Source organism: Siphateles boraxobius, unplaced genomic scaffold (assembly GCF_051911475.1).
Source record: "Siphateles boraxobius isolate OS27281-9 unplaced genomic scaffold, OSU_SipBor_1 130, whole genome shotgun sequence".
In the NCBI taxonomy this organism is placed as follows: domain Eukaryota; kingdom Metazoa; phylum Chordata; class Actinopteri; order Cypriniformes; family Leuciscidae; genus Siphateles; species Siphateles boraxobius.
This window is the reverse complement of record NW_027508734.1, coordinates 10,270,486-10,285,928: the sequence shown is the minus strand read 5'-3', so window position 1 is coordinate 10,285,928 and position 15,443 is coordinate 10,270,486. Positions and strand designations below refer to the sequence as shown.

The window sequence follows — 15,443 nt, the reverse complement described above, 5'->3', positions numbered from 1 at the left end:
TTCCATGACTCAGGTCAAATGATTGTGAAATAATGGTTATGTTAAAACACAACCAACACCATCAGATCACCTTTTCTATTTGTTCATCTGGCTGTTATAACTGAAGTACAACAACCAAAAAAAATTTGAAGTCAATGATTTAAGAGTCAAGAGCCCAACTAAAGCAAACATTAATCTCCATAATGGTAACATACCAATTACGGTTTTGTCCTTCAGTGATTCGGCTTGTTAACATCAGGTGTCTTCAATGTTGGCAATAAAAAAAAGTGTTCTTAATTCATCTTTGACGTCAGTCTGTTATTCCGATATTTTTGTTTAAAAAAATGTGTAAATTTTACTCATTTTAAATGGTTAACTTTTAAGGAATTAATTTGGTTAATTATTACTCAATTCTAATTTGTTCAATTTAATTAATAATATTACTTGTAATCTGTTGCCTCAATTTTATTGATTAGATTTAGCATATTCATTCGTATTCATTTTTTCAGTGTACCAAGCTTACTTATTTTTTTAAATCGCATAATTTACCACATCAAATGATTACAACACATGCCTTAGTTTGTATTTTTTTTTAAATAGGCCATGAATACAATAATACAGTATGTACAATGAATGGACATTAACTGTGGATATCAACATCAAACTGCTGTTTCTTTTAAATCTTTTCTCTTGTAAAAACTAAAACAGTGTGGAAGATGTCTTATATCTTCCATTGATTATGATTATACAGTACTTTAGATATAAATGTTCATGGTTAAAATGTTCGTTTTATGCTTAGAAATACTAGAGTGTTTAATTTGTTAGAGGTCAGATGTCAGATACAATGAGAAAAAATAAATAATATAATAAATAAATGTCTTAATCATAGCATATTAAACCTCAACATTCTTTACTCAAATGAAAGCTCAGTGCAGTGTGCTGAAACATTTTTACAGAATATCCTTTAGGTAAACTGCAATTTTATTACATGTACACACACTGACAGGAAATAAGACCTTGATATTCACATATTGTGGACCTATTGCTGTTATCATTGTATGGATCCTCTCATACTTTATTGCTTAAAGTTGCAGTCCATAACTTTTTTGGGTTAAAAATTATCCAAAATAATTTTTAGCAAGTACATAACCAGCTCGTGTTCAAAACTATCTGCTTGCCTTAGCTCGATTCAAAACGGTAAGCTTGTAATAATGTTTTTAATTCCAGTGGCACTGGTGAATTTCCGCAGGAAATTCGACCATATCTTTGTGTCATTACGTCACATCTGTACACATAAAGAAGGTGTCCCGGCTAGTGGGCTATATTGCGTGTGAGGATGTTGGAGGTGGAGATTTATAGCCTTTTCTCACAGCACTTGATATAATTAAACATCAATTTATGGCGGATCCAGAAAGGTTTAAACGACAATCACCAGTGACAACAGGAGATTAACCTGTTGTAAAATGCAAAAGACTTCGGACTGGCTACAGAAAAAAAGAGACAGCAACCGGGCTCATGTGAAAACGTCTCGGGTTACAACTGTAACCCTGGTTCCCTGAAGAGGGAACAAGATGCTGCGTCGAGACACTGTGGGACTTATGAAATCAGTCCAATTTCGTGACAGAACGTAATGTGATGTCATCGACCAGGAAACTATAAAGCATACCTGGAACAAACAGTCACTACCTTCTGATAGGCTGAAGCAAGTCGCTCACAGGCATGCAGGGAGTATGGCAGGGCGAGGCAGTGCCTCGTTCCCTCTTCAAGGAACCAGAATTACAGTCGTAACCCGAGACATTCCCTTTTAAGGGAACTCGAGCTGTGTCAAGACACTGTGGGAACACTATACCCACAACACCATAATAACAAGTGCCTGGTCTGTGTGAAATCTCTGCACACACCAAGATGAACGAACCTGAGCTGGGCCCCCTCAGAGGCCAAGCCCAAAGTTTCCACAATTCTGGGCAGGGTTGAAGGATCAATCCGCTCGCCTGAGAGAAAAGGTCCCCCCTGAGTGGAATCTCCAGAGGATAGCCGTCGAGGAGAGACTCTAGGTCCGAGAACCGTACTCGGGCCTGCCAAAACGGGGCTATTAACAGAAGACGGGCCCCGTCCCGGAGAACTCTCTCCAGAACTCCCAGGAGCAGAGAGATCGGGGGGAAATAGATGTGAAATCTCTGCGCACACCTAGACAAAAGAACCTGCGCCCCTGGAGTGGAGCCGAGGACAAGGTCAAAAACCTCACTAATGTGTGCGCCGAGGCAACATCCTGCCACATAACAAACATATTGGAGGGAACTCCTGACGATAATGTTTTAGAAGCAGCCATACTCTTGATCACAGTGCCATGAAGGAAACGTTACTAGAGGGTGCATCCCCAAGGATACATCACTTAAAGGGACGTGGTAAGCAGCTAAGGCCGGCATGTACACCTTTAGTGTGGAGGGGAATAGACCTGCGGAGAAATGCTCCAACAGGAACTCCAGTAATGCAACCACTGGGCAGATAACTGGGTCCGGCTCTCCGCACCAGGAAGTGAAAAATATCCAGTTCAAGGTGTAGAGTTTCCTTGTGGAGGGAGCTCTGGAGTGGAGGATGGTCTCATCAACCTCAGTTGAGAGACTTGAATTTATGAGCTGGGCCCCCTCAGAGGCCAAGCCCAAAGTTTCCACAATTCTGGGCGGAGGTGAAGGATCAATCAGCTCACCTGAGAGAAAATGTCCCCCCTTATACGCCGCCTTCACACTGGCAGTTGAAATCAGCTCCTATACGGCTCCGAAACGACCGGAAGTCATTCATTTCCTATGGAGATTTGCAGACCGCATTCCAATGGGTCCGAAACGGGTGCGAACGAATGCGGTGGGAAGAAAATAGTGTCAGTTGGTCATCCGGATGCGTTCAAAAAATGTAACTCTTGCGAAAGGCTACGGACGGTTCCTATGCGACAATTCCAGCGGAAGTTAGCGTTGCTATGGTACTGATAAACAAAACTTAATTAATTTCTTAGTTTCTGCATGTTTCAAGTCTTGAAACAGGTTTGTGTTGCTTAACTTTGATGGCATGTATCTTCAGCACAGTTTGCAGCACAGGCTGCAATATTAATATTACATGTTTTGTCTCGAAACGCATATTTGACAGTGAGTTGACAGTATAGTATTATCTTGAGTTAGATGCAGATTTACTATGTTAAATGTATGTTCATTAACAAGAACAGTAACATCTGTTAAAAAAAAATCTCTGCCATTTTTTTTTTTTTTTTATAAAACACCATATACTTTTACCCAAACTGAATAATAAAAACACGTTTAAATGGGTACATTTTCTATAAATGACTTCATTTTCTTTTCTGACATAGCCTACTACAGTTCTTGTTAAAACACAGACATGCAAAATCTGTGCATTTTGGGCACTTTTTGTGTGAAATCATATTTATTTTTTGTCCATCAAAAGTGTGCTTTCACTTTTAATTAAGCATGAGCAGCGCAGCAAAAATAGACTCGGATATGGCCCATTATCTGTTCACTGATGATGACAGTGACGCATTTCAGCCGGCTTTTTATTTCTCATCTCCATAAATATATCTAGTAGTAAAGCTAATGCAAGGGCTAGAAATCAATGAATTCTTTGCTAATACTTCCTCGTCATCATGGAGAGCGCAGGTCGCACCGCTTTCTCCTTTCCACTAAAAAAAAGTGTTTTTGGAGCACCGGAAAGGAAAAATGCTTGAGTTAAAAAAAGAAACTGGCCATTCTGATGTGGCGACAGTGTGTGAAGCAGAAAAGTTGAGGTGAAAGTGCACATGGAGTCATAATCATTCATGCATGGTGGTGATGGCGCAGTGGATAAGACACATGCCTTTGGTGTGAGAGACCTGGGTTCGAATCCACTGTGAGACACCAATGTGTCCCTGAGCAAGACACTTAACCCCTAGTTGCTCCAGAGGCGTGCGACCTCTGACATACAGTATATAGCAATTGTAAGTCGCTTTGAATAAAAGCGTCAGATAAATGTAAATGCATGAATAACAGCGGCCTTAAACATAGTACTTTTTATTTTTTATTTAATGCGTTAATTAACGTGTAGGGGTAAACTAAATCAAAGAATCATAAAAATAAAAAATAAATATTCTGACTTTGAAAAACATTTAAACAATTTATTAGACATAATTTAAACTATTGACATCAGCAGCTTCATCATAAAACATTACTGAAATGCACAGGATTAGTTTGTCATTAATTTCATTGATCCTCCTTATCAAACATAGAAAATACTAAATAGACTAATAAATTATCTTAAAAGGTCCTAATCTGTTTTGTAATATTCTCTTTCCCATCAAACTAAACTGTGACTTACAACAGTTCCTGAGGAATCGGTACCCAAATAAATAGCCAAACAGGAAACATGAACTAAGGTCAGGGGAACATTTGCTGGGATCAGTACAGTTCACACTCCATCCGGGCACGGGCTGTGATGATACTGTACCCGTTCTCTGACTTTTTGATAGCCACACAACATTACTTAACTGGGCTGAATACTAGTTGTAGTACATGTGTATATTTGATAGTACGTTTATGATAAATCATGAGCTGAAATTGGTAAGTAGTTCAAGGAACAAGCCAACTTTTGGGAACTTTAGCTTATTCACCGTATCCCCAGAGTTAGATAAGTCCATCTAGCTAGCATACTGCTCCCAATAAGTGACAAAATAACGCCAACATTTTCCTATTTATATTTTGTGATTTGTATAGTCACAGTGTGTACAAATAACATGTTCATATGAGACACAGGCATCTTTTAACCGTATACATACTGGGAACTATATTCTCAGAAGTGATTTGCTCGCCGAATCTGAGAAGCCCCGTGGTGAGGAGCAGAGAGTTTGCTCAGAGTGTTGCGCTAATCATTTTGTAGAATTGTAAGGGAATTTTTATTCATTCATATAGCTGCCTGTTACCAGGTTATTTCCAAATATAACCACAATATGGGATTATTTTTTAAATATATTTTTTAGGTTTTTAAATCAGTTGTAACTGCAGTTGTGTCTTGTTCTTATCTGTCATATTTTGACTTACTTGAATTTATATTGTCAAGTAATATTGTTAGATTAAATAACGTCATTTGAACTTGGCATACCTTCACTTTTAGTGAATTGGCACCACTGAGGGACGGTCCATCATTTTTTTTTTCTCCTAAATTTATAAAATTAAGCCAGTTGAAAAACATTGGATGATGCGAATTATTCCGGTCCACCCACACTTTTAGAGGCCCACCCATCCTCTACTTTCTGCCCCCGCCACTGATTCATGCCCTGTTATTGTAAAGTGTTACCCATTGTTTTTATTGTTAACTCAAATGATGGATCCTGGTGCATGTATAAGGCATGGTTTCCTGGAAAAGTATTAGTTAGCATTTATAGTCTTTAACAAGAAAGACTCTTTTTTTAAGGAGGAACTTGCTGAATGCTGAATTCAACACTCATTCAATACTGCCACCTGGTGATTGTAGATCATTGGTATGAGATCTGATTCTGGGCTGCATTTATATCCAATTTTCCCTCTGTCTTGTTCACTCAGATATACGTAATTTCTTACGTCGCACGAATGTGGACAAGTGATGTTGAAACTACTACGCTCAATCCAGAGGGTTGTTATGGGGGACCGCACTGTGGTTGCAGCCGGTGTGTGTGCTGACGCGCAATACACTGTATTAACACCAGACAGAAGATTCACGTCACTAGATGGAAAGAAGCGTAAATGGATGGAGAAGCATAGGTTACTGTAAAGCTACGTCTTAGTTGGTGATTATCTTGGCGAAAGCCGAGTACAAATCAGCATGAAGTTTTAACATCTACTCTCGTGTAATGGAAATCGTAACATGTATTTTTGGTTCTGTTAAGTTCTGTCATGACAACTCTCAGGAGACGGGTATGGAAATTGAGATTGGCATGGTAATGGATTGGCAATGTTAATGTATTTGGTCTTGGCTTAATAGATCTGCCACGCTGCTGCTGCTCCAGAGCAAGTACTGAGACTTGCTACTGCCAATACATTCACAGACATTGCTGAGAGCATGTAGACATGCTCCTGCTGCTGTACATGAAACAGCCATGATTTAACACCGCAACAAAGCAGGAGACAAGAGACAAGGGCAGAGCCCTCTTCGACACAAATATCTAAACAGATCATTAGATATGTTGTTGTTGTTTTTTCTCACGGGACCTCATGTTCTACTATCCATGTGTGCCTTGGCTACCTTGCCGACCGGCTTAACACTAGAAATGCATGTTATGTCATGTTATGTTATGTTATGTTATGTTATGTTATGTTATGTTATGTTATGTTATGTTATGTTATGTTATATGTTATGGTATGGTATTTTTATTGTCATTCTGCACATGTTGACTCATGAGAACAAAATATGTACTCAGGACCAGCAGCGTAATAATAATAATAGTATAATAATAATAATAATATACATACATACAATAAGTTAAAACAAATAGTTTAACAGAATAAATTTAAAAAATAACTTAGTATACTAAAAACACCTGAGCAGGACACATCCCTGGCGGGGAGCCAGTGTAAAGGATGATAGACGAAGATGAAATGCCATGGACTTTGACAGTCTGTGGCTTGTTCGTTAAAATGTCTAGGACCCAATTACAAAGTGATGGTTTCAATCCAAGTAGCAACAGTTTATTAACTAGAGTATGTGGAACGATTGTGTTAAAGGCCGAACTGAAGTCCAGGAAGAGCAGCCTGACGTAAGAGTCCCTGCTCTCCAGATGAGTGAGAGCAGAGTGGATGACCGATGAAACTGCATCCAATGCAGACCGGTTCTCCCTGTAAGCATACTGACGGGGGTCCAAATTAATGTTGATGGTATCCTTCATGTGGGCCATAACCAGCCTTTCAAAGCATTTCATAATTATCGGAGTGAGAGCCACTGGACGGTAGTCATTCATGCACGTCACTGCCGAGCTTTTAGGAACGGGGATGATAGTAGATGTCTTGAGACACACTGGCACCACAGCCTGGGAGAGTGAGGTGTTAAAGATGTCAGTGAGCACCCCAGCCAGTTCATGAGCACAATCTTCAGAGCCCTCCCCGGGATTTATCCGGACCAGCTGCTTTGCGTGTGTTAATTCTCAGCAATGTCCTCCTCACCTCCTCAGTGTACACACTGAAAGGCAGCTCACCTGGATGGAGTGTGAGTCCATAGAAGGTAGAGGGATTGGATGTCTCAAAGCGGGCATAAAATGTATTCAGGGCATCGGCAAGAGATGGATCCTGAGGGCAAACAGCATATTTCTTGCTGTAATCAGTGATGATGCTCTTGATGCCCTTCCACATGCTCCGGGGGTCACTGGTGGAAAAGTGACCCTGTATTTTCTGTGAATACTTAGCCTTTGGCCTCTTGATTCCGACCTCTAGTTCCCTCTTCGCCGTTCTCAGTGTGAGTGTGTCTCCTGGCCTAAATGCTAAGTCAGAAGACACTGCACCTCTCCATTCAGCCAGGGTTTCTGATTTGGACAGATGGTGATCTTCCTGGTGGTAGTGACATCATCAATGCCACAAAAAGATGATGCATATTCCTCCAGGTCCACCCCACCAACGCTGGTTGTCGCTTCTCTGAAGATCTGCCAGTTAGTTCACTGAAAGCAGTCCTGGAGCATGAAGTTAGCTCCACTTGGCCACACTGTGATGGTTTTTACTGTGGGTTTGGTGTCTTTCAGCACAGGACGATGAGCAGGAACCGGCAGGATGGAAATGTGGTCAGAGAAGCCCATGTGGGGGGAGGAGCACCGCTCTGTATGCTTCCCGTCTGTTGGTATACACACGGTCCTGGGTGTTGTTTCCCCTGGTTGCTATGGAGACGTGCTGGTGGAACCGGGACCTTCTCATAGACAGCGTTTACCCACAGAGATAAAAACAAAAGGCCATTCTCTGTTGTATAGACACAACAGCATAGCCCTCCAACTTATGCTATAGTAAATCACTCCACAAGACCATAAACATGATGCTTAGTTTAACTGTATTGATTGTTCTTTTAGCATGACTTGAACACACAAGCATCTGAATCAATCGCACACATTTAGCATAGCTAATGAAAACATTGCTCTTGGAAATAAAAGGATGCGTCATTGAACGCATCCTGTACATACTTTCTGTTGCAGTATGTTACAAACTTTACATGAACACCCTAAAGAATCGTACCAACTTACGCATCTGATGACCCTTTAAGGAAGAGACTGTTTGGTATTTTGACCTCATTGACCATTGGTTTGCCTTTCAGTTTTTTCAGTAACAAAAAAAAACTTCAGTGGCTACATTTACATGCAACCAAATAATCCATTAGTAATCAGATTGACGGCTCAATCGGACTGAAAAGCTCTCGTGTAAACTAATCGATCCGATTGAGCTCTATTTCGAATGAAATTTCGATCCGATTGAAAGTGGTGGTTTACTCCTTTTCTAATCCGATCAAGAGAACATGTAAACACTTGATCGTACTGAAAACTGAAACTGAAAAGGGATGTGAAATGACGTTGGAATAGCGTAATGACGCATGACTTGCGGGACGAGAGATCTTCCTGTTGAATAAAGTGTCATATAAATGAGTGTCCTGTCATTCTAAATTTCTCCTTTCAATCAGTGAAGTTGAGCAGGACAACGACGTCCCACTAGTCCATGTTTCGGATTCTCATCCAGAGATGACTGATTTTGGCCACGGAGAAGGGCATTTTTACTGGGTGATAAATAGCGGCACAACGGTTAATTTGCTTATTTACTCCAAATAATTACCAGAAATGGATAAATATTAAGACTGCTGTTTAAAACAAATAAAGAACCAATGTAGGCAGTGGCGTAGCGTCTGGGCATGCAAGGTATGCACGTGCAAATGGGCCCGGGCCGATAGGGGGCCCCGCCCATGGGAAACTTTTAATTAAAACGAGATAATTCATTTTTAAAGAGTAACCACAATAAATATATTTTTGTATGCATGTCATGTGTAATAATTTATTGTGTCTCCGTAATGTCTAATTTCTCCGTCATTTCTTGTTGTGTGCGTTTATTATTTTTTGCACCCGGCGGCTGCCGTATAACTGTGCCGTCATTTTTTATATGACTGCATCGCCGCGTCAAATTAAAAAAAGAAAACAGTGTGAGAGAGGATACTAGCCACTAGCTAATCGAACATTGGATGGGAAAGGATGGAAAAATACAAACATAAAAGTGGGGCCTTAAAGAGAAAAAAGAAGGTGGAGAAGTTAGTCGCGACACAAAAACTACCAAAAATAGACAGTTTTTTGTGCCGACCTAGTGCGAATGACAACGATGTTGAAGGTGAGAGTGAAGTTTTGCCAGCTAATATTAGCAGTTGCATGTCTTTGGATGAGAACAACAATGCAGCTGCTGACAGCTTGATGAGGTGCCAAGAGTCGAAAGAAAGGCCCGGAGAATGCAACTAAAATGAGTAAGTAGTTTTTACATTTTGGGCCGCCGTGCCAAGATCATTAGTTCATTAATATTGACATTGGCTGAGCCTTGGTTGGTTTTAGACTTGTTTTTGTTCCGTTCTGGTTGTGAAAAGTTGTTGGGTAGAGTGTTTTTTTAATGATATTGTTTGGTATGGTATTTTCTTGATACACTACAGTGAACGTCTATAAATGTATCATAAATTTATCTTCAATGTACTTGGGGGCGGGGTTAGGGGGGCCCGTACCATTTTATTTTGCATATGGGCCCGGGACTGACTTGCTACGCCACTGTACAGGAACGAAGACAGTGAACGACAGGCCTGCATTTATGTTGTGTTTTATTTTATGTGACATCCTTCTAAAGTCTCCTTCTTCATATAACAATGAACTTTGCTACAACCATTATGCATTCATCCTACATAGTTTTGTGAATGCAAAGCCGGTGGCTTATCTGCAACGAAGCGATCCACAGACTCCTTTGAATTTCTTTCAGAACTTTTCAAATAAAAAGCTCTCAATTCATCTCAAAATAAAACATTGCTGCAAAAACGTTCTCGTACTTTTATTTTGAAGGCAAAATCACTAAAGACGAAGTGATTGTGAGTTGCTGTCATGACAGATCTATTTCAGAACCAGCCGCTATCAAGATAATCTGGCTGCGGGTGCGGGCCAGATAGGATATTATTGATGGCGGGCCACCTGTTGCCGACCACTGGTGTAGGGAGTTCCAAAATGTCAGCGAAGTCCACTTCAACGGATATCCCGTGCTCAGGGAGTAGGGAGCGTACTCCCGTAGGGACCCCAAGACTACGTAGGGACCCAATCGGAACGCACCTTGGTTAACACAGGTTAACAGAATTAGGGAAAACTGAAACAAAACACAATTAGTTCTGGCATGAAACACTAGATGGCGCAGGCTGATAAGTCTTTGAATCATTTGATAGCGATCACATCATTATCTACATAGCACAGCTGATTGGTTGCTGTTGCATCAGTGTCCAATGAGCTGTGGCTCAACAGTAAAACAAATGCCTGTGTGTTGCTGTTAGTAGTATGCAGCGCACTTTCAGAATGCATCTGGAATCAATATCTAAGATAAGTGATTGAGTTTTATTCCACATCACTGCGGATATTGTGTGGTCCGGCTATTAATTCCTAAATGGAGCAATCTTTACAAGTTTAAACTAGCTTCATGTTAGAAATATTTTTAAATAGCGTCATGTCAACAGGGCACAAGTGAATCACTGCTATGTTTACATGCACAACTTTTGTTTCAATCAAACTGAATTAATTCCGATTAATTAATCCGAATGTAGTGTTTACATGAACGCTAAACATGTGATCGGGTTAATGTGTGTGTTTATATGTCACAAGCTTTGAATCGGAATAGTTTATTTGACTAGCGCACACAGCACCAATATACAGAGTTTCCCGCTGTTTTGGGCATAATGACCATTCTCCTACATTCAGTGGCGTAGCAAGTCAGTCCCGGGCCCATATGCAAAATAAAATGGTACGGGCCCCCCTAACCCCGCCCCCAAGTACATTGAAGATAAATTTATGATACATTTATAGACGTTCACTGTAGTGTATCAAGAAAATACCATACCAAACAATATCATTAAAAAAACACTCTACCCAACAACTTTTCACAACCAGAACGGAACAAAAACAAGTCTAAAACCAACCAAGGCTCAGCCAATGTCAATATTAATGAACTAATGATCTTGGCACGGCGGCCCAAAATGTAAAAACTACTTACTCATTTTAGTTGCATTCTCCGGGCCTTTCTTTCGACTCTTGGCACCTCATCAAGCTGTCAGCAGCTGCATTGTTGTTCTCATCCAAAGACATGCAACTGCTAATATTAGCTGGCAAAACTTCACTCTCACCTTCAACATCGTTGTCATTCGCACTAGGTCGGCACAAAAAACTGTCTATTTTTGGTAGTTTTTGTGTCGCGACTAACTTCTCCACCTTCTTTTTTCTCTTTAAGGCCCCACTTTTATGTTTGTATTTTTCCATCCTTTCCCATCCAATGTTCGATTAGCTAGTGGCTAGTATCCTCTCTCACACTGTTTTCTTTTTTTAATTTGACGCGGCGATGCAGTCATATAAAAAATGACGGCACAGTTATACGGCAGCCGCCGGGTGCAAAAAATAATAAACGCACACAACAAGAAATGACGGAGAAATTAGACATTACGGAGACACAATAAATTATTACACATGACATGCATACAAAAATATATTTATTGTGGTTACTCTTTAAAAATGAATTATCTCGTTTTAATTAAAAGTTTCCCATGGGCGGGGCCCCCTATCGGCCCGGGCCCATTTGCACGTGCATACCTTGCATGCCCAGACGCTACGCCACTGTTCCTGTATTCTCCTGGGGTGGTGATGGCGCAGTGGATAACACACATGCCTTTGGTGTGAGAGACCCGGGTTCGAATCCACTGTGAGACACCAATTGTCCCTGAGCAAGACACCATAACCCCTAGTTGCTCCAGAGGCGTGCGACCTCTGACATATATAGCAATTGTAAGTCGCTTTGGATAAAAGCGTCAGCTAAATGTAAATGTCCTTTTATGCTTCCGCTCCTCCGTGAGAGATACGAGACCGGTGCGTCGCGCAGGTGTCGCTCATCAGCAATCACGCCACCGGCCTCGCTCCGTTCTCTCACGGCCCTCGGCCTCGTCCTGCTCACCACAGTGATCTTAATCAATGATCTTAATAATCGTGGTCTCATCTTGTGCGCTTTCTTTCCCACGCAATGCTGCATAGTAACATTTCTGAGGTAAAGTAAAATAAAAAATGACATGTTGTTTATACCTATTACAATAGAATATGCAGATGTAAAATTAATCGCCATAACCATTTATAAATATTGTAGTTTATATAATAGCAACAAAATATTTATGAATACTCTATATGTAAACTCGTCCATCGCAGAAAAACTCTTCCAAAGGCTCTGCTCCATAGTTCAGACTGGTGACCCGATGCGTAATAACAGTTGGGGGATTTTCGCTATCTATGAAGTGATGTAGCGATGTTTCCTGATTCCCTATGCAGTTCACAGTGCCCTTTGAACTGAACATGTTCACTCCCTTCGGATTGGAATTTCACTTAAGATGCCGGAATACCCTGTGATGTCCACTTTACATTCCATGGAATGCACCACTAGTTTTATAGTGTGTTTCAGTGTGTTCCCTTGGTAACTGATTACATTCACCTGTTTAGTTTCCTTAATACCCCTCTTTGTGTATTTAAGACCTTAGTTCTCCTCAGTGTTTTTTCTTGCATTAACGTATATTTGTTTAGTGGTTCTCATTTCTGTTCCTGTATTCTCCTGAATGTCAGTGTATTAAAGACTATATATATTGTATTCTCCATGTGTATACTGATCAGCATATCGTGACAGATGTATGCATAACCAGGTATTCACCAGTCCAGAATAGTTTTTTCATCTGCCCTTTCATCTGTCATCCCCTTGATTCAAAACATTATTTAAATATTTCAAATTTAGATGCTCATCATTGGTAAAAAAGAACTTTCATGTGAGGCCCTTTAAAGGTTTGTCTTCTGGTTACATGCTTCTTTAAAACATCATTTCCTGCTTTTTTTTCTTCTTTGTAAAACCACATCAAGCATTAGCAATAAAACAACATATTACCCACATAGTTTTGAGAGAGGTCAATTTCCTAAGCAGTAGTATTAATAACACCTGTCTAAATAAATAAGAGAGTTCTTTGGAGCAATGGAAAGATGGTTAGGTTAGACATTTTGATGTGGCGACAGTGTGTGAAAGCAGAAAAGTTTAGGTGAAAGTGCACATGTGCCTCAGTTGACTGAAGCAGAGACAGATGGACACATGGTAAGGACACAGTCTAGTGATCTACACTTATTCTTTAGCGTGTGTGATGGTGTGGCTCATTCGTTTGCTTTTTCAGGGGATTTCAAAGCCTGAGGATAATTTTGGAAGACGACTGATCATGAGATATTACTTCATTCTTTTGCTTTCCTCAACAAAGCGTAAATATACCTAAAGTCTTTTTAAACATTAAACAAGTCACCTATTTATTAACACTTTCAACACTTTCAAGTTACTATTGTGTGCTTGATTTTGCAGTCTGCTCCTCTGATGTGTCCTCTAATGTGGATGTTGTTCAGGAAGATGTAAAAGTAGTTCGAGCTGGAGAGGATGTGAATCTCACTTGCAGCTTTCCAAAGCTTCTGCAATCGACAAAAGCATGGTTTAAACGGACGTCCAATGGAAAATCCATACAAATTGTGTCTTTATATTTAAATCAACAACCCAGCTGGAATAAGGACTTTGAGAAAATGAGTCGTTTTAATGTTACCAAAGGAGATGATCATTTTAATCTGATAATTTTACAGACAAAGCCTTCAGACTCAGCAACATATTACTGTGTCGTAGCATCATATTACAGCATTGGAATGAGTGCAGGCACTAGATTATTTTTTAAAGGTAAGTTTTACTTCTTGTTATTTTAGCTTTGTTTGATTTATGACATCTGATTTTTTTGTTTTTGTTCTTACTATCTCTGTTCCTTTTATGTCACTTTTCAAGCTGGACACACAACTGTTCAGCATTCTTTGATAGACACGCTTCATCCAGAGGATTCAGTGAATTTGCAGTGCAGCATCTTCAGTGAGAATTGTGCTGGAGAACACAGCGTCTACTGGTTCAGACAAAGCTTGGGAGACTCTCAAGGAGTCCTTTACTCCAAAGGAGAGAGAAATGGTCAGTGTAAGAACAGCAGTGAGTCTCAGACACAGAGCTGCGTCTACAATCTCCTCAAGAGCAACATCAGTGACTCTGATGCTGGGATTTACTACTGCGCTGTTGCCGCATGTGGAGAGATACTGTTTGGAAAAGGAACTCAACTCAATTTTAGAGGTAAGGTGAAATGCAAATGTCTGGCTTTAAATGTTGAAATGTTTGGCTTTATCTCCTATCTGGAAAAGTATTTGATTAATTTACTAGAGTACGTGATAACAAACTTATCTAGAAAAAAAAACAAATTTAAGAAGATCAAATTAATTTTGTTTCAGGGAGTGGTGATGTGAACCCAACTCTTCTTGCTCTTGGAATTTCAAATATTATATTTTTTGCTCTTGTTGTTTTTCTGGGAATAAAACTATCCAGGGTTCAGAATAAAGGTAGGACTTTCTGAATAAAATTAATTTATTATGTTAAAGGAAAAATTGTTAAAAATGTAACTGCCATTTATAATGACAATTCTTGTTTCTTAATTTCCTAAAGTGCTCAAACCTCAAGAGAATCAAGTAAGTTATCTTTCAATTATTTTCCATTTGAGATCTTTTCCAAATCTTTATCAATGTATATGTTTTATCAATTTAATATTAGAAAATATAATAGTCAGGGTTTTTAAAAACTTTTGTTGTATATTTTGCCACATCATGTGTAATGTGTTTCCTCTCATAATTGGAGTGTCTTTTCTCTCTTGATATTAGAATGAAGACAGCATGAATTATGCAGCCATTAGTTTTGGTCAGAAACCTCTGAACACTAGAAGGACCAAATCAAAGCTGATTCAGGAGCAGTCTCTGTACGCTCAGGTCAGATCACAGCAGGAACATCCAGAGGTTTAGTGGAGCATTTCACTTCGACACAAATATTTTCATCATGATTTTATAACATCAATTTAATTAAATTTGTCCGAATAATTTAGAAAAAAAGAGTTTAGTCTAATCATTTTTACTGCAATGTTATTGTGAAAACTACAAGATGATAGCTGTAAGTCTCCATATTTGAATGTCTTTGTATGTTAAAATGTTATTATGGCTTTGTACTGTGTATTGTTAGATATATGCATTCATTTGGCATAGTAAGGATAATTTTGGGAACAGAAAGGTAATTTGTGTTTGTGTTCTCAATGATTTTATGTGGATTAATGAATGTTGTTAGACTTTGTGTTGTTCTTTTCAGGTCAAC

General features: G+C 39.6%; 1 protein-coding gene across 1 annotated transcript; it reads left to right on the top strand.

Moving 5' to 3' along the window:
• The first annotated feature begins 13,215 nt into the window (after window positions 1-13,215).
• Window positions 13,216-15,172, top strand: LOC143737097 (uncharacterized). Its single transcript, XM_077228050.1, has 7 exons — window positions 13,216-13,337; window positions 13,414-13,495; window positions 13,593-13,952; window positions 14,055-14,384; window positions 14,540-14,647; window positions 14,751-14,773; window positions 14,963-15,172. Exons 1-7 carry the CDS (start codon window positions 13,335-13,337, stop codon window positions 15,098-15,100), a joined length of 1,044 nt encoding a protein of 347 aa, XP_077084165.1. The 5' UTR covers window positions 13,216-13,334; the 3' UTR covers window positions 15,101-15,172.
• The last annotated feature ends 271 nt before the right edge of the window (window positions 15,173-15,443 follow it).